Source organism: Cucumis melo, chromosome 6, assembly GCF_025177605.1.
Source record: "Cucumis melo cultivar AY chromosome 6, USDA_Cmelo_AY_1.0, whole genome shotgun sequence".
NCBI lineage: Eukaryota > Viridiplantae > Streptophyta > Magnoliopsida > Cucurbitales > Cucurbitaceae > Cucumis > Cucumis melo.
This window is the reverse complement of record NC_066862.1, coordinates 1,301,041-1,320,123: the sequence shown is the minus strand read 5'-3', so window position 1 is coordinate 1,320,123 and position 19,083 is coordinate 1,301,041. Positions and strand designations below refer to the sequence as shown.

The 19,083-nt window shown below is 35.9% G+C and overlaps 2 protein-coding genes across 2 annotated transcripts; one reads left to right on the top strand and one right to left on the bottom strand.

The window, feature by feature from the left end:
• Positions 1-1,998: 1,998 nt before the first annotated feature.
• Positions 1,999-4,324, bottom strand: LOC103483266 (uncharacterized). The gene is made up of 3 exons (XM_008439810.3): positions 3,847-4,324; positions 3,410-3,538; positions 1,999-2,441 (listed from the first exon to the last, which is right to left on the bottom strand). Exons 1-3 carry the CDS (start codon positions 4,180-4,182, stop codon positions 2,262-2,264), a joined length of 645 nt encoding a protein of 214 aa, XP_008438032.1. The 5' UTR covers positions 4,183-4,324; the 3' UTR covers positions 1,999-2,261.
• A 1,910-nt stretch (positions 4,325-6,234) lies between these two features.
• Positions 6,235-18,925, top strand: LOC103483265 (ATP-dependent helicase BRM). The gene is made up of 14 exons (XM_008439809.3): positions 6,235-6,893; positions 7,405-8,745; positions 8,864-10,186; positions 10,336-10,448; positions 10,709-10,796; positions 10,889-10,975; positions 12,692-12,784; positions 12,868-12,951; positions 13,033-13,236; positions 13,947-14,189; positions 14,267-15,832; positions 15,935-16,480; positions 17,074-17,325; positions 17,932-18,925. The coding sequence occupies exons 1-14, from the start codon at positions 6,723-6,725 to the stop codon at positions 18,565-18,567; spliced, it is 6,747 nt and encodes a 2,248-aa protein (XP_008438031.1). The 5' UTR covers positions 6,235-6,722; the 3' UTR covers positions 18,568-18,925.
• Positions 18,926-19,083: the final 158 nt, after the last annotated feature.

Here is a 19,083-nt window from a genome sequence, read left to right as displayed (position 1 = left end):
AATTTTATTTTTATAATTTTTTCAAAAATATATAAATTAACGTAAAATTAAAATTTTGATATATCATCGACATTCATATTTTAAATTTTGGCTAAAACATAAAATTTTACAAAATACTCACAAAATTTCAAATTAAAATTTTAGTCAAATAATAAAAAAATCTCATAAATCTATCGTACTTTCATTGTGTGTTAATAGTTAAATATATTATTTATTTGACAATTAACATATATTGTATGTCAATTACAACAATAACTATAAAGATTGGTTGTGTTTATGATTTATCACGTTTAAATTTTGTGTTTTTATTTAGGTTAGTGGGAAAATTGGTGTAAATTTTAGATTAATTAGATAAATTTTTAACTTTTTTTAAGTTCAGATTGACTTTTTCAATAGTCTAAGGACATTTTTTAAACAAAAATTTAATGGTTTCCATTTACAGCTAGCGTCGTTTTTAAACAATTTTTAAAAGCTTAAAGACATTTTTCAAAATTTTTAAAAGTTTAAATATTATTTACAAAACTACAACGTTTAGAGGTTTTTTTTTTTTTAATTAGGTTAAATTACATCTAGTTGAGTTTAAGTATTTATTTATTTATTATTAGGTTAAATTACAAAAATGATCTAAGAATATGACATTAGTTGCTATTATACCCTTAAACTTTAAATAACTAACAAATGACCTCTTAAACTTCTACAAATGTTGAAACTGTACTACTAAGTCTACCACAATTGTAAAAATCAAATTTATAAATGATAAAAACTAAATCCTCAAAACTTGTGCGATCGATGCAATTTATTTGTATTTTTTTTTCATTTTTTTCTTCAACGTCGTCTTATTCTTCTTTCATTTAAATGCTTTGTTTATTTTTATCACCTATCTTCTTCCTTGTTCTCCAAAATTTTGATAGTTTTTGTAAAAGCTAAAACGAGAGAGAATATTATGAAAAGTAGTTACTTGAAACAAGTAAGAGAAACGAGAAGTTATTCACGAGCTATAAATAATGTGTAGACAACAAATTAGAAACGACAAATAGTTAATAGGAACAAGAAAAAGGAATTAAAAATCGTTCACGAACGAGAAAAAAAGCAAATGGTGGAAATTTTGGGTCTTATGTTAGATGAGTTTGATTAACGAAAAGCAAGAAATAGACTTATTTATATCATCAATGTCTTGATCTTAAATAACGTTAACAAATTGATCGTTTAAAAACATTTAATAAGAAAAACTATCAGTTGTATAATTGAAAATTTATGAATCATTATTGTTTCTAAATTTGATTTGATTTGCATTTTTTTCAACAACGATAGCTACCATTCTCTGATTGTGCTTTTTATATAAATATTCCTTTAGTTATTTTAATTGGTTTCGTACCTAAATATTTAAGAATTTATTTAAATAACAAAGTTGTTGAAAATAAATACAAAATCTCTATGATTAATCATAGAGTATATTTTTAAACTATCGCTGTTCCCTAAATATTGTTTTTGTTATTTGCTTTTCATTAAACTCTGTTTTAATTATACATTGAAACATTTTGGTATTCCAACGTTATTAGGTTCTCTAAAATTAAACTTTCCTATAAATTTAAATATTTGTATTAAAAAATTAAAAATTACACCACACCTTTTAATTAATATTTTTTCAACATATTCTAAAAAATCCAAAGTAATAGTTATGTTTCATACACCAAAACATAGCAAAGTTTTATATGCAATATGCCTCTTCAATTTACTCAAGTTGTCAAATTCCCGTTAATAGATTAAACAATTTATTTATTAATCATTAACAAAAGAGAAAAACAACAAGAAGAAAAGGTCTGCCATACACATGCTTTCAACATCATTCATTTGACATGTTAAAACGACCCTGCTTTTCAACCTGCCCTATTCTTCTATTCAACTATTATATTATAATTGAAACTAAAAAAGTCCACTCGCCACATAACATTTACCCTATCAATAGTCTACGAAAAAACTATTAAAAACATGCCGCTCTTAACAACTTCATAATAACTATCAGATGTGGATTCAAATTATTGTCTGTTAACAACAAATTTGATGTACATGAAAACTGTCAACCACGTCGTGATAGTCTCATTGAATTACTATCAAAGAGACACACAGATGATTTTTCTTTTCTTTCTGTAATTTCCATCCATTGGTACCAGAAGACTGTGAGGACTCGGAAGCTAAACAAACGAACAAATCCAAAAAAATCACTTTCAAGTTAAAGATTGGTACCATATTAGTATTTAGTTCTACAATTCCCGATGCAATGGCTCAGCATTTTCTGAAGGAACAGTGCCATCAGCTTTGTTCTTGTCTTTTTGGAGCAACTGAATGACTTCTTCCAGAGGAGGATCTCCAGGTCTTCGAAATACGTTGTCCCCAATTTTTATCTCGTATGATTCTGCTTGGCTCAACACAAACTCCTTCAACTGGTATCAAAAAGAAAAATTAAAAAAAAAAAAATACAAACTGAATTTCAAAAGCTATTATCGTGTGACACAATCTATATGAAAAAAAATTGAACCGACTTTTCTGTTCAGAGAGTTGTGTTTGATGGGTTCTTTCTGAAAATGAGAACAGAGGAACAACAGCGCATAACAAATTTGATCAAAACTAGGTGTGAGGAATGATGTTCTTGGTAATACGTTTTCATTGTGATGCCATAAATTTGAGTTATAAACATTGAGAATCACTAGAGCTTTGCACATAAAGAGTAATATGAAGATAAATAAAACATGTAAGAACGAAAACAAGAGGCATTTCTACATTTAAAAGAGTTTTTTTTTTAAATAAAATTTCTATCCAACGAGTTTTATGAATAAAAAGTAAAATTAAGAAGTAAGTTCTCAACAGACAGCTTAATTTTGAATATAGTACATCGATTATTGATCTACGGAAACAAAATTTAACTCCTAATATTCTAATGTGATTTCTTTGTCATGGGTTATGGTATATTTCTAAAAAGTTTGATAATACAAAAACACTAATTAGATTATGCGCTTTACATTCACCATTCTTGGATGTGATTTCAATTTATCATTTTAGACCAGGTATCGATTTGAGATTCACGGAGATACCATATAGGGTTGCACGAGTTCATCTTCATAGTGAGAGGAGTTTCTCACAAGCTTATAAAAAACACTGTGAAGATGGTATGATCAACAACACTATCACCACCAACACCATCAGAAGCTCTAAAAGTTTAGGATCAAACTTCAATAAATAGTATTAGAATGGTCCAAAACTGTTCAACTTAAACTATATACATATTCGGAATTGGGATTAGGCCTTTTGAATTGGATCCCAGAAACCAAAATTGAGTGTGAAAACTATTGTTCAAACAAATTGGAGAGCAATCGAGAAGTCTCAGTTCCAAAATCGGACAGTTAAAGCGTACCTCATTCAAGTCTTGTCCTCTGTCCATTGTGAACATGAGTGTATTAAGGTCTACCGCCATAAATTTTGCATCCACGGAACCAGTTTTCAGAACTTTCGTCCATTGCATAGCAATTTCAGCCACCATATCCTGAAATCAAGAGCGATAAATGCTGGTAAGAAGTGAACATATAAAGAGTTTAGTCAACAAATTTATCGATTAGGAGCCGAATACACTTCCAATTAGAAGAAAACACAGGTTCGTCTAGATTTTCAAGGTCTTTGGTTTCAACTATTCGTTTACACCAATTCCCAATCGCAAATTCCAAATTCGACTTATATTCAACTTCAAAAAACACTTCAAGCCGGTACCAATTTGACTGTTAGCAGTTAAATCGTCCATAGCTTTCCGGCATGAAATTAATTATCTCAGTAATGGAAAATAGCGAAATTTCTAACCGGGGTCCGCCGAACGCCGAGCCGAAGCTTGACAAATCCCATGGTTGGACCAGAATGCCGCTTCATCATCTCAGCCTGAATCTCCGGAAAGTCCATCTTCGATAAATCAGCCGGCGGGATGTCGAAATCACTAGAAACGGACTTTTTCTTGCCCCAATCCTTCCAAGAGTCGTCCTCCTCGTCGTCAACGACGTCGTCGAGATCGTCTGTAATGTGGATTCTCCGTTGGCCGCCGTCGGCGAATCGATTGAATCCAGCATCCTTCAAAATGCCGGTGGCGATGACGATGAGAATGAAGACGGGTAGAGGAGAAGAACGTGAGAAGCAAATTCTCATTGTTTGTTAGTTTGAAGAAACAAAGTAAGAAATCAAATGGTATCAACACGAATAGTCGAGGATGAGCAGAGGAACATTTGCGTGGACTACTTAATTTCTTTCTAAGCTATTCATTCATTTCTTTGGTGATTGTTTTCAACAATAAAAATACTTAATAACGTATTATTAAGATTTATCTTATAAATACATTTTCTATTCGTAAATATTTTAGTTCATTTTAAAATATTTGAATCTTCAACATTACCGATTGAATATATGAAATACGATAATAAATACACCCTTCCTTTATGTAAACATTTGGACTTTAATAATTGCAAGTAGAGTGACAATACATTCAAATATATTTCCACGACTAAAGTGATATTTTAGACCATACAAGGCAAGATTGAAAAGATTTATCATATTATTTGAAAGTTTGTTTCTAATTTATTTAAATAGTTTAGAAGCGCAATGGAGATAACATTAAACTACTAATGATATAATAACATGATTTGCACTAAATAATTTACACGAGGATTAGTTTTATTCAAATATCAAAATTGTTGATAAATATGTTGACATCTTTTAAGCATCTATTAGCGACAGATGGTGGAATTCTGTAAGTGGTAATAGATGATGGGATTCTGTAAGCGGCTATGGGTGACAGATCGTAGAAGTTTATCGATTTTGTTGGATGATAGAAATAGAAGTTTGTCGGTGCGTTAGTCAATAATAGACAATGATATTTTGCTATGTTTACAAATATTTCGATTATTCTTATCATATCTAAAAATAATCTTAAATTGTATTTATATAAGCTTAACTTTTGGTTACGCGATGATCGGTACAAAATAAAAAAGTAAACTGTAAAATATTTTTCTAAATTGAAGGACCTAAAACTAAAATTTTGTTTTTGAGAAGACATAAACAAAATATTTAGATAGAATGCAAACAAATACTACATATTTAGTTTTTAAAAACAAATCATGAAATGTTCCTACACAAATATGTATAAAATAAAATTTAAATTTAAAAACGATTTAGTTTAAAGGGAAATTGTCATAGATAGCCCAAAATTAAGATTATTTAAAAACAAATAAAATTTCTATTCATTTTATAATTAAATTTAATATTTTGTTATTTAAAAAATGAATGAAAACATGTTTCAATTTTAGTTCTTCAAATAATATCTAATTTTAGTAAACTAACTTTTACTTCTCATAATTATTTGAACTTTCATTGTATTTAAAAATACTTTCAACACTTTGCTTTCTAAAATATTTAATCTATTTAAACACCAAATGCGGATATCCTAAAAAAATTTAAAAATTATTAAGGGACATTTACACATCATCAAAACTCAACTCCATCACCAATAAAACGCCATTTACATTTAAATATTTATATATTTGTGATAGATGAAAATATTTTAGAGTTTATTCGATTTTCGTTCATGTGATTTTGATAACACAATTTTATTTTTTAAATTTTCAATAAATCTTAAATTTATTTCGTACTAAATAAATTATAGACTTTTCATTATCTTTCATTTTTCTTAACTTCTCTATAAATTTTAAAAATATTTTCCCACATTTGTTTCTGTTTAATCAATTTCAATAAAAATTAACTCTGAAAAACTAAATTTAAAGTTTATTAAAAATATGCCATAACTAAAATTTAACATTTCAGCCACCATGAGATTATCAACGGTATGTTATTGAGTATAAGAGGTTTCAAATTTAAATCTCCATCTCAAATTATATTTAAAAGATTTTTTTTTTTAAATTAAATATTCGAAGATAAGAGACCAAAATGGAATAAAACATAAAGTTTATGAATTAAAAGAATATTTTAATTAAGATAGAAATAGCGAGTAAATGAATAATTAAAAAAGAAAGCACTCAAAATGCTTCGTGAGAATAGGCAAGAAGCGTAGAAAACAAAAATTGTAGGGAGATTATTGTAAATAGGAGAGTTTAGAGGGCTAAAATTGCAATAAAAGTAAAAGGTAAACTGCAGGGAATTGGCCCAGACTCAAACTTCAATCTTCGCATAAAGCCATAAACTCCGTTACCGTCCTTGAGATAGAGAGATTGAAAAATCGAAAAAAAGAAAAAGAAAAGAAAGAAAAAAGAAAGAAAGAAAGAAAAAGAAATTTTAACGCTTTGGGGGAAATTGCCAAATCAGTGATTGCGTCAACTGAGCTTCACTGGTTGAGCCCTAAGTCCGATCCCGTTGCCCATTTTCCAAAAATCTCGCTTTAGAGAGAGAGAGAGAGAGATTTTTTTTCTTACCCGTTTTCTTCTTTTTTTGTTTGGATGAAGGGTTTTGAACATTGGGATCGGAGGGTATATATAAGGTTTCCGTTGGATTTTCTAGGGATTTTGATTTTGGTTTATTGAACTTTCCCGTTTTATTTTATTTTTTTTGTCCCTTTTTTTTTAACCCGGAAAGTGAGAGGAAAAAGGGGGTTTGTTAATTGTTTCGTGTTTGGGTTTGTTGGTAATAGAAGTAGTAGAAAAGAAGTGGTGTTTATAGTTTTAGTTTTGGTTTAATTTTGCATGCAATCGGGTGGGGGTGGCCCCCTCCGGAATCCGGGGTTTCCGGCCGGACGGGCGGCATCGACGACATCAGCTGCGGCGTCGCCGTCTTCATCTTCATCGGCGGTGTCAACGCCGCATTTGGGGTTTGATTCAATGCAGCAGCAACAGCAGCAGCTAGCGTCTAGGCAGGTAAAGTCGTTTAATTTCTGAAGTTTGCTCTTATTGTGTTCGATGAATTGTTCTGTTGGGTTATGAATTGTTCAGTTGACTGATGAAAATTGCAAGCGTCTTAGTGGTGTAAGTGAAGTGTGAACTTGATTAGATGGTTTTGATTTGCTGGTGCATTGTTGCCACTCAATGAGCTGCTTCTCGTAATGGGTTTGGAGTGGATTTCTCGATTTAGGCATTCGGCTCATTGATTGACTTTGTTTCATCAGCTCGTAATTTTTATGAATCAATCATCTGCGAAGTCTATTGGCTTATTTCTTTTCCCCATTTCTTTTTCCCTTGGCGTGGTGGCGGGGAGGATTGCAATGTTTCTTACTTGTTTGGACCAGCATATTTGCATCAATGAATGTTGGTAGCTTTTAGAAAAATTGTGCACATGTTGATCAAGCATCTAAGTCAAGCTGGAATTGTATGATTTTATTATTATTATTTTTTACTGACACGTTTGACAATTTTGATTTACGTTATTCAGTCGCTACAACATCAATTACTCAGAAAATCTGATGGAAATGAAGCCCTTTTATCATATCAAGCTGGTGGTCTCCAAGGAGTCTTAGTTGGGAACAACTTTCCTCAGTCACCTGGTTCCTCACATTTGCCTCAGCAAGCGAGGAAATTCATTGATCTAGCTCAACAGCATCATGGTACATCTCAGGAGGGCCAAAACAGGAGCCAAGGTCTTGAGCAGCAAGCACTGAATCATCCTATGCATCAAGCTTATCTGCAATATGCATTGGCTGCTCAGCAGAAGTCTGCGATGGCAATGCAGTCGCAACATCAGGCTAAAATGGGAATTATGAGCCCTCAGTCTATTAAAGATCAGGAGATGCGGATGGGAAATCAGAAAATTCAGGAACTTATTCCCACTCAGGTCTCTAATCAAGCATCAACATCTTTGTCCAAAAAATCATCAGATCATTTTGTACGTGGTGAAAAACAAATGGAGCAGGGACAGCCATCAACTTCTGATCAGAGAGTTGATTCAAAATCTTCTAGTCAGCTTCCTTCCATGGGTAATTTGATGCCCGTGAATATGACACGGCCTATGCAGGCACCTCAAGGTCAACCAGGAATTCTTAACATGGCAAACAACCAGCTTGGCATGGCTCAGTTGCAGGCGGTGCAAGCATGGGCTCTAGAACGCAATATTGATCTTTCGCTACCTTCAAATGTCAACATTGTTTCACAGCTTTTTCCAATGCTCCAGCCTAGAATGGTGGTTCCCCATCAAAAAGCAAATGAAAACAATATGGGACCACAGTCATCACCTGCTTCTGTCCCCAAACAGCAGATCAATTCTTTGTTTGCGGGGAAAGAGGCTTCTACCCATACTAATTCATTAAGTGATGTATCTGGACAGTCAAGCAGCACGAAAGCCAGACAGATTGCTTCAACAAACCCCTTTGGTCAAAACATGAATGCCAGTGTTGTTAACAATACTAGCCATGCCAGCATGCAGCAGTTCAGTGTTCCTGGCATGGAAAACCAGTTATCTTCAAGATTACCAGTTTCTGGAAATACAATACCTCCAGTACATTCTTCTGAATCTTCTGGGAATGTGAACCAAAACATTGAACGTCCCCTTCAAGGAAAGACATCGCTAGGTACCCCGGAGAATGTGCAAACACAATATGTCAGGCAGGTGAATCGATCATCTCCGCAAACTGCTCTTCCTACTAGTGATGGGGGTTCTAGCAATTCAACATTACCACAAGGTGTACACTCTAATCAGACAGCACAACAGCGATTTGGCTTCACCAAACATCAATTGCATGTCTTAAAAGCCCAAATTTTAGCATTTAGGCGGCTAAAGGTGTTCTTTCTTCTTCTTAATCTGTTTGTTCTTAATTGATACCTTAGTGACAGATCCTTTTGGTTCATCTTTGGATGGATGGTGTTCTTACGTTCTTTTCATTTCTGTTCCTTTACAGAAAGGAGAAGGTACACTGCCGCAAGAACTTCTAAGGGCTATTGCTCCTCCACCTCTGGATGTGCAGCAGCAGCAGCAGTTTCTACCTCCTGGAAGTACTAGTCAGGATAAATCATCTGGGAAGACTGTAGAAGATACAGGGAATGTGGAGGCTACTGAGAAGGACTCCTTGTCTCTTGCATCAAGTAATGGACATAGATTTCCAAGAGAGGAAGTTTCAACTGGAGACGAAAAATCAAAGACATCCACTTCGGATGTGCAACCTATGCCGCCTACAATGAAGGAAACAGTACCTGTGGCATCTTCCGGAAAAGAAGAGCAGCAGACAACAGTCTCTGTTAAATCAGATCAGGAAACTGATCGTGGGTGTCAAAAGCCTCCTGGTAAAACTGATTTTCCAGTTGAAAGGGGAAAGGCTATTGCAAACCAAGCTGCTGTACCAGATGTTACGCAAGCTAAAAAACCTGCGCCACCTAGTACACCCCAGTCAAAAGATGTTGGCGCTGCTAGGAAGTATCATGGACCCCTTTTTGACTTCCCATACTTCACCAGGAAACATGACTCATTTGGTTCAGCGATGGCAGTTAATAACAATAACAATTTAACACTGGCTTATGATGTAAAAGATCTTCTTTTTGAGGAAGGTCTAGAAGTTATCAATAAGAAAAGGACAGAAAACTTGAAGAAGATAGGTGGTTTGCTTGCTGTCAACTTAGAGAGGAAAAGAATCAGACCTGATTTGGTAGTACGATTGCAAATTGAAGAAAAGAAACTCCGACTTTTAGATCTACAGGCACGTCTGAGGGATGAAATTGATCAACAGCAACAAGAGATAATGGCAATGCCTGATAGGCCCTATAGGAAGTTTGTACGCTTATGTGAGCGTCAGCGTATGGAGCTAACTCGACAAGTACAAGCCTCGCAGAAAGCCATGAGAGAAAAGCAACTGAAATCTGTTTTTCAGTGGCGCAAAAAACTTCTAGAGGCTCATTGGGCCATCCGTGATGCTCGGACTGCCCGCAACAGAGGAGTTGCCAAATATCACGAGAGAATGTTGAGGGAGTTCTCCAAAAGAAAAGATGATGATAGGAACCGAAGGATGGAAGCTCTAAAGAATAATGATGTCGAAAGATATAGAGAAATGTTGTTGGAGCAGCAGACAAGCATGCCTGGTGATGCTGCTGAGAGATACTCTGTTCTATCGTCATTTTTGACTCAGACTGAAGAATATCTTCATAAGCTAGGAAGCAAAATAACTGCTGCCAAGAGTCAGCAGGAAGTGGCAGAGGCCGCAAATATTGCTGCAGCTGCTGCCCGATTGCAGGCAAGTACTCTCTTTTTGATGGTCACTTTGGATCAGAATGGTTATTTTTTTAGTGCCCATAACTTGTGAGAGACTATGGAACTTTGTTCTATACAACCTGCTGATTTGGTAGTTTCCTCTCAATTATGTGTTCTTGTTTGTTGAATTAGGGTCTTTCAGAAGAAGAAGTTAGGGCAGCAGCTGCTTGTGCAGGAGAGGAAGTTATGATAAGAAACCGTTTTATGGAAATGAATGCTCCCAAGGATAGTTCATATGTGAACAAGTAAGTTCTCAATAATTTATGTTAGTATGGTTCACATTATTACGAATGCTTGGTTGGCTGCTAAGGTTCTGTGCTTCAGTTTTGTTTCAAGTTCAGTGATTTTCTCAACTCTTCTTCCTTTACCTAGATCTAGAGGGGTTCATTTCTTTTTAATGCTATAATACTGAAGAATTGTTATCTAACTTTTTCTGGATGAAGAGGACTTGCAGTATCCTGGACTGTCTTTATATTATTGTCATCTGTCTTTTACTTTTTGTCAGGTACTATAACCTTGCCCATGCTGTGAACGAGAGAATTGTGAGGCAACCCTCAATGTTACGGGCTGGAACTTTAAGAGACTATCAGCTTGTAGGTCATCTTATTTTAGAATGGTTCTTTCTAGGATTTCATACCACCTTTTATCTTTCTGGATGTCTTAATATATTCTTTTTATGTTGTAGGTTGGGTTACAATGGATGCTTTCACTGTATAACAATAAATTAAATGGAATCTTGGCAGATGAGATGGGTCTTGGGAAGACCGTGCAGGTACTTTCCATTTGTTAGACTGCAGTCCTTCCTATTTTAGTAAAATGTTAATGTGGAAGTGAGAACATATTAGTTCCTTGTAGTGTGCGGCAACTTTATGTATGGGAGCATGTCAACAAAATTTTCCATTCTGGTTAATGGGTAAGCTAAGAGGAAATATTTTCGTGATGAGAGATCTTAGGCAAGTAGGTCATCCTTTCTTTTCGATTTGGTGGCCAACATTCTTAGCAAGTTAGTTTATCTTGAAGTGGAGAATGGTGTGGTGGAGGGTTTTATAGTAGGTTCCAATGGAGTTCAGTTGTCACACCTTCTATTTTCTGGCGGCACACTCTTTTTTTGTTATGATAAGGAAGCTCCTCTACGAATCTTAATGGCTTTCTATCCTTTTTTCGAAAGTAACTCGGGTATAATGATTAATTGTTAGAAAAACACTATTTTCGATGTGAAGTGTGAGCTTGCTAAATTAAGTTACCTGACCTCTTTTGTGGGTTGTGACATTACTCAGCTTTTGGGTGCCTTATTTTGGCCTTCCTTTGGGAGATAGGCCAAAATCGGTGAGTTTTGGAATTCGGTGGTGGAGAAAGGATGAAAGCAGCTGTTTCTATTTAAAAGAGTTCTGAAATGGTTGTAGTCATGGAAAAAAGGATTTCTTGTCTAAAGGAGAAAAACTGACTTTGATTCAGTTTGTGTTGAGCGAAATTCTGCTTTACTTTCTTTCCCTTGTAGGATCCCCAGTTTCTGTGGGAATGAGTGGACAGGGGGGAGGGGTCCATCTTGCGAAGTGGGAGGTTGGTTCGTAGTCATTAGAGAGTGGGGGCTTTGGTATAAGTAATATGTGGTTAGGTAAAGAGGCTCTCTTGACGAAATGGCTACAGTGTACCTACTTGAAACTTAAACTCTGTGGTGGAAGATTACTGTGAGCATATATAGACATCACCCTTTTGGCCTGGGTCTCAGGTGGTAGATTTAAGAATTCTTTTAATGGCCCTAGGTCTACTATTGTATTGTTTCTGGCATTCCTATGTTTAGTTTGTCAAATGCTCTATTGCCACGAACTGAATACTTTTTTTGGAGGATATTTGGGTGGATTAAAAACCGTTGTGTGCTTTGTTCCCTCATCTTTATCAATTTTTAGATAGGAAGTTTCATCAGTGGCTTATTGGCTTATATTTGGCCTTCTTCAGATAGATCTTCCTCTCCCTTGATTTTTGCCGCCCACTCTCGGACTAGTAGGCAAGTAAGGTGGTCAGTCCCCTTTTTTGTTATTTCTGATCATTTTACTCCTGTGGGTGAAGAGATTTTAGATCGAGTTCAGAAGCCCTCTTACAACTTTTTCATTAATTTTTTCTTCTGGATTCTTTGTGCCCCTTCTTCCTCTTGGAGGCATTTCCCTCTCTTTGGATGGTTATAATTCCGAAGGAAGTAATATTTTTTGCCTGACAATTTTGTTTCTTTGCTTTGATGTGAGGTGTTTGGCTGGAGAGGAACGGTATGTGAGATTTGGTTAGATTTAATTCTTTCTTAAGGGTGACCGTTTATAGGGTGTTTTGTAATTATCAGCTGAGCGTCATTCTGGTTAGGACCATTTAACTGTGTGGGGGTTTATTTTTTTGGCTTCTTTTCTGTTGGCTTTCAACTCAATGAAAGCTTATATTAAAAAAAAAAGGCTCAATAAGATCTCTTTCTGTTACTTTATTCTCTATCTTTCTTTTGCAGGTAATGGCATTGATTGCTTATTTGATGGAATTTAAAGGGAACTATGGCCCCCATCTTATAATTGTCCCCAATGCTGTTTTGGTCAACTGGAAGGTCAGTATGTTTTTTTAAAACCTTTTCGCAACTACAAGTAAGAGCTTACTTATAATAAGAACTGGAAAACGAAAATCTTGCAGAGTGAGCTCCATACTTGGCTACCATCCGTATCGTGCATTTATTATGTTGGTGGGAAGGATGAGCGGTCAAAATTATTTTCACAGGTATGAAATTTTTTGTTTCTTATTTCTTTTTAATTGAGGTTTTAAGAGACTGAGATTTCTTCACTGCATTATGTTGTACAGGAGGTTTGTGCCTTGAAATTTAATGTTCTCGTGACAACTTATGAGTTTATCATGTATGATCGCTCAAAGCTTTCAAAAATTGATTGGAAGTATATTATAATTGATGAAGCACAAAGAATGAAGGACAGGGAATCGGTTTTAGCTCGTGACCTTGATAGGTACAGATGTCAGAGGCGCCTGCTCCTAACTGGGACACCGTTACAGGTTTGTCAAAGACATTAGTCTTTGTGGCAGCTTGTATGTCAGTTTAGTAGTTAGGATCTGCTGGGTGTGTGGGTGTGTTGCTTCTGATTATTATTATTTCTACTATAAATGAATTCCCTGTGGCCTAGAAAATATGTAGAGAGAACAAACATGTTTTAGATATTGTTTGAGAGTCCGCTGTGTATCACATTATCTCCAAAAGAAAATTTTCTGTTCAGACAAGGCATTGCGTTATGATTATTTTTACCTTCCACATCATAGTTTAGTTGTCCAGGCAGTGACGATAGTGCTGAACTTGAACTGGTGGTTCACTTTTCCTGCTCTCAACTGAGAAGTTTTTTTATTGCATTTAAAAATAAATCTCTGTTCCTCTGCTCTACTGTTAGAAAAGGCATGCAAACAGAAGTAAAAAAGAAAAAGGTGGTATTGTATCAAATGGGTGGATATAAATCCTGATTAGTATTACCATTGTAAATCTCTTGACAAATTGCTACTATGCCTTCCTATTGTTTACTATGGTAAAGCTGATACGCATCTAAGTTTTAGTTCTGTAATTTAGAAAACATTTTAAAACCCAATTTGACTCGACTGTGAAGTAAGCATGTTATTTGGGGTACTGCGGCTACTGTCTTGTTATGACTTCTTATTTTAAGAAGTGAATCTTATTTTAAGTTTTGTTGAGTGAAAATTTCATGAATCTTATTTTGCAGAATGATTTGAAGGAACTTTGGTCGCTTCTTAATCTCCTTCTTCCGGAAGTGTTTGATAATCGAAAAGCTTTTCATGATTGGTTCTCAAAACCCTTTCAGAAGGAAGGCCCCACTCCGAATGCTGAAGATGATTGGCTTGAGACCGAGAAAAAAATTATTATTATCCACCGACTTCATCAAATTCTTGAGCCATTTATGCTCCGTCGCCGTGTTGAAGATGTTGAAGGATCACTTCCACCAAAGGTATGCTTTTGTTGCTTCTGCTGTTCGCATTTAGTTAAATTTGGTCTACTAGTGATGATGTCCTTGTTGAAATTCAGGTTTCCATAGTGTTGAGGTGTAGGATGTCAGCCTTTCAGAGTGCTGTATATGACTGGATTAAGGCCACTGGCACTCTTCGTGTTGATCCGGAAGATGAGAAACTGAGAGTTCAGAAAAATCCGAATTACCAGCCTAAAGTGTATAAAACATTAAATAACAGATGTATGGAACTAAGGAAAACTTGTAACCACCCGTTGCTTAACTATCCATATTATGGTGACTTCTCCAAGGACTTCCTGGTAAGATCATGCGGAAAACTGTGGATCCTGGACAGGATCCTTATAAAACTCCAGAAGACAGGGCATAGAGTACTGCTTTTTAGTACAATGACAAAACTACTTGATATATTAGAGGAGTACTTGCAATGGCGGCGACTCATATATAGAAGGATTGATGGTACAACTAGTTTGGAGGATCGTGAGTCTGCCATAGTGGACTTCAATAGTCCTGATTCAGACTGCTTTATATTCTTGCTGAGTATACGGGCTGCAGGTCGTGGTCTTAATCTTCAGTCTGCTGACACAGTTATTATTTATGATCCTGATCCTAACCCTAAAAATGAGGAGCAAGCTGTTGCTAGAGCACATCGTATTGGACAGACAAGAGAAGTCAAAGTCATCTACATGGAAGCAGTGGTCGATAAGATCTCTAGTAATCAGAAAGAAGATGAGCTAAGAAGTGGTGGGTCTGGAGATTTAGAAGATGATTTTGCTGGTAAGGATCGATATATGGGATCGATTGAGAGTCTTATAAGAAATAACATACAGCAGTATAAGATAGATATGGCAGATGAGGTCATCAATGCTGGGCGTTTTGATCAGAGAACAACGCATGAAGAGAGGCGTCTAACTTTAGAGACATTGTTGCACGATGAAGAGCGATATCAAGAAACTGTCCACGATGTTCCTTCACTTCAGGAGGTGAATCGAATGATTGCTAGAAGTGAAGATGAGGTTGAACTGTTTGATCAAATGGATGAAGAGTTTGATTGGACAGAAGAAATGACACGGTATGATCAGATACCTAAGTGGCTTCGAGCAAGTACAAGAGAAGTAAATAATGCTATTGCTAATCTATCCAAAAAACCTTCAAAAAATATATTATTTGGTGCTGGTTATGGTTTGGAATCCAGTGAACTTGGGTCTGATTCATCCCTCAGAACTGAAAGAAAAAGAGGCAGACCAAAGGGTAAGAAGATCCCTAATTACAAGGAAATGGATGATGATAATGGAGAGTTCTCAGAAGCAAGCTCTGATGAGAGAAATGGGTACTCTGTCCAGGAAGAAGAGGGAGAAATTGCAGAGTTTGAAGATGATGAATATAGTAGAGGCATTGAGGCAACGCAACTTAACAAGGATCAGATGGAAGATGGTCCTGATTGCGATGCTAGGTATGACTACCCTCGGGATGGCACTAGAAATAATCATTTGCTTGAAGAAGCTGGCTCTTCAGGCTCCTCTTCCAGCAGTCGAAGGTTGACACAGATAGTGTCTCCTGTTTCTTCTCAGAAATTTGGTTTCTTGTCTGCCTTAGATGCCAGGCCTAGTTCCCTTTCAAAGAGACTGGTAAATTATTCTCTCTTTTACACTAGTGGTTTGTTGTTGGAATATTGCCCTTTGTCATATATATTTATTTATGTATTTTCTTTTGCCTTAAACTTTTTTCAGCCTGATGAACTAGAGGAAGGGGAAATTGCAATATCTGGCGACTCTCACATGGAGAACCAACAATCTGAAAGTTGGATTCATGATCGGGAAGATGGTGAAGAGGAACAGGTACTGCAACCCAAGATAAAACGTAAGAGGAGTCTTAGGCTTAGGCCACGCCCTCCAGCAGAAAGGCGAGAAGAGAAGATTTATAATGAAACCCAATCTCTTCAGTATGGAGATTCTTCATCTCCTTCTCCCTTTCTAGCGGACCATAAATTTTCCAAATTTAAGAATGATCCCGAGGCTAAACCATATGGGGATTCCAATACCTCGAAGCATGAACAAAACGAATCATCTTCGAAGACTCGGCGTAATTTGTCTGCTAGAAGGGTGGCTCCTTCATCAAAACTGCATTCGTCTCCTAAATCTAGCAGATTGAATTCTTTGACTGGATCTGCAGATGATGCTGTTGAACATTCTAGAGAAAATTGGGACGGGAAACAATCAAACGCTGGTGGAAATTCAGGTTTTGGTTCTAAGATGCCTGACATAATCCAGAGGAGGGTACGTACAATGAGTTTAAATATACATCCTCTTTGAAGGATATGATTGTCTATTATTCTTCCTTTATTTCTTTCATGCCTACTTTCAGCAAGAGTACTATGCGCATTATCTATTAGTAGACAACATGCTGAATTCTTGGATTTAAACTTATTTTTTCCTGATTGAAGTTTACACTTATTCTGTCCCCGTTCTCTTTCAGTTATATCCCCATAACGTAATTTACCTCTACTTTGGCTAGGCCTTTGAGTTTGTTGTAAGTCTTCATTTTGTTGGGTGGATAATGAAGCACTTGGTCTAGCAGAAATGCACGGCTTTATTGTTATTTTTTCTCAATTTTAGAATCTAAACAGGGTTCTACTTGGGTGGAAATATACTTGAATTGATAATGCTTAGAAGATCCTTTCTGGTTGAAAGTTTCCTTAGCAATTGTCTTTTTTTACGATGTATTTGAGAACTTAGTTTCATCCGTTTTATTGTTATGTTGCTACATTTAGTACGGAATTGTTGTATCCTATGATGAACTTGATAACTTTCTAAGTTTTTGTGGTTGTAAATTATATTTTGGACTTACCTGACTTTTTAATATTTTTCAGTGTAAGAATGTTATCAGCAAGCTTCAAAGTAGAATTGACAAAGAAGGGCATCAAATTGTGCCGTTGTTAACAGATCTGTGGAAACGGATGGGGAATTCTAGTTTACCAAGTGGAGTCAGTAATAACATCTTGGATCTACGGAAGATTGATCAACGCATAGACAGATTAGAGTACAATGGAGTTATGGAGTTGGTGTTTGATGTTCAGTTTATGTTGAAGGGTGCCATGCAGTTCTATGGGTTCTCATATGAGGTACGATTTTACTTGGCGTTTTACTATTAGTGCACATTTAATCCACCTTTTCTTGGTCGCGCACATGGGTTTTGATGCAATTTTCTGAAACAATTGAAACTAATGTTGAAGAGTGGGTTTGTGGTTTTCTGGTTTGGTTTTCCTTTGGATCTGGATGTCTGTCATTTTTAGGCTTAATGGGTAATATCCCACATTCTTCAATGTTCATGAGCTTCGATATTCTTTAATTTTAGTAATCTCCATAAAGTAAAAGAAATGTTGTAGATATGCTACTTTATCAATCTCCGTTACTGCAATTTCTTGATTAGTATTTGCAAAAACTAGAAAAAAAATGTTTTTCCACCTTGGATCTCAGTTTTGCATTGATTCCATATGGTGCTGTTTTTGGTGAGTTGTGTTTTCTTTGGTTTTTCATTATATTTACCCGCACACCTAACAGAATTTAAACATGGAAATGTTTACAAGAGGGCGCTATCTGTGTGTTTAGACTGCTGAGGCTAAATATATTTTAGTAAATCGGTATTGCCATTTTTTCATCAGAATGTGTTTTGCCTACCTCCAACAGCCATTAAATTTTGAAATTGGCTCTTTTATATTTATGTGCAGGTAAGATTCGAGGCTAAAAAAGTACATGACCTCTTCTTTGACATTCTGAAGATTGCATTTCCAGACACAGATTTTCGAGAAGCTCGAAATGCTCTGTCTTTCTCAAGTCCTGGGTCTTCTGCTGCTGCTACAATGAGGGAAAGACCTGCTGGCCAAAGCAAAAGACAAAAGATGATGCATGAAATGGACACTGACTCAGGTCCACCGCATAAGTCCCAGCATCGTGGACCTGTGTCTGGGGAAGAAACGAGGGCCACCAGAGGTCATCTAATGGCACAGAAAGAATCGAGATTTGGTAGTGGAAGTGGAAGTAAGGATCAATATCAGATAGAAGAACCCCCGCTTCTTACTCATCCTGGGGAGCTAGTTATCTGCAAGAAGAAAAGAAAAGACAGAGAAAAATCAATAGTCAAGCCAAGGACTGGATCTGGTGGCCCGGTCTCACCGCCACCTAGCGGTGCTCGTGGTATTAGAAGTCCAGGTCTCAGTTCAGTTCCGAAAGACAGCAAACAATCTCAGGGATGGCCCAACCAGCCTCAATCTGCCAACGGCAGCGGTGGTGGACCTGTCAGTTGGGCAAATCCTGTGAAGAGATTAAGAACAGATGCTGGAAAGAGGAGGCCCAGCCATATCTGACTTTTATAGGTTAGTGTATTAAATAGAGATTTAAAATCGAGCTCAAGCGATGAGGATACCGGTGAGACCCCCTATCGTTTTGTAAAGGTCCCGATAGCTCGTGGTGTTAATAGTGTAGGTCTTTGTTCTTCAATGCATCACATATATAGATCCTCTAATGTTTTATATTATTGAAATACATCTTTACATCTTATAGTTAGATCTCTGTACTCTACTCTGATGGCTATATCCTTCAAAAGTTACTGTTGTATTCAATTATGCCGATTGATAGCAACTCTGTTTCTTTGGCTCAAATATTGGAAAAAAAAATAGTTGTATTGGCAATAGAATACACTCGCATCCATTTCTCTTCTTGTCATCTGGTTTCTTTTGCAGTTCCAATTTTGTTATTATTAAGAAAAGCAAGCAACCTTTTGTTCTTGACACGACTTTTATTTATTTATTTTTATTATTTTATTTTTATCTAATCATGGAGCAAGACTATTGAAATTCATAGGTTTTGTTATTGATTCTTAA

Coding starts and splice junctions, on each gene's coding strand:
- LOC103483265 (XM_008439809.3), top strand. CDS start 6,723: ATGCAATCGGGTGGGGGTGGCCCCCTCCGGAATCCGGGGTTTCCGGCC. Junction 10,449..10,708: donor GATAGTTCATATGTGAACAA/GTAAGTTCTCAA, acceptor ACTTTTTGTCAG/GTACTATAACCTTGCCCATG. Junction 14,190..14,266: donor AAGGATCACTTCCACCAAAG/GTATGCTTTTGT, acceptor GTTGAAATTCAG/GTTTCCATAGTGTTGAGGTG.
- LOC103483266 (XM_008439810.3), bottom strand. CDS start 4,182: ATGAGAATTTGCTTCTCACGTTCTTCTCCTCTACCCGTCTTCATTCTC. Junction 3,539..3,846: donor TCGGCGTTCGGCGGACCCCG/GTTAGAAATTTC, acceptor TCTTGATTTCAG/GATATGGTGGCTGAAATTGC. Junction 2,442..3,409: donor GAGGACAAGACTTGAATGAG/GTACGCTTTAAC, acceptor TTTTGATACCAG/TTGAAGGAGTTTGTGTTGAG.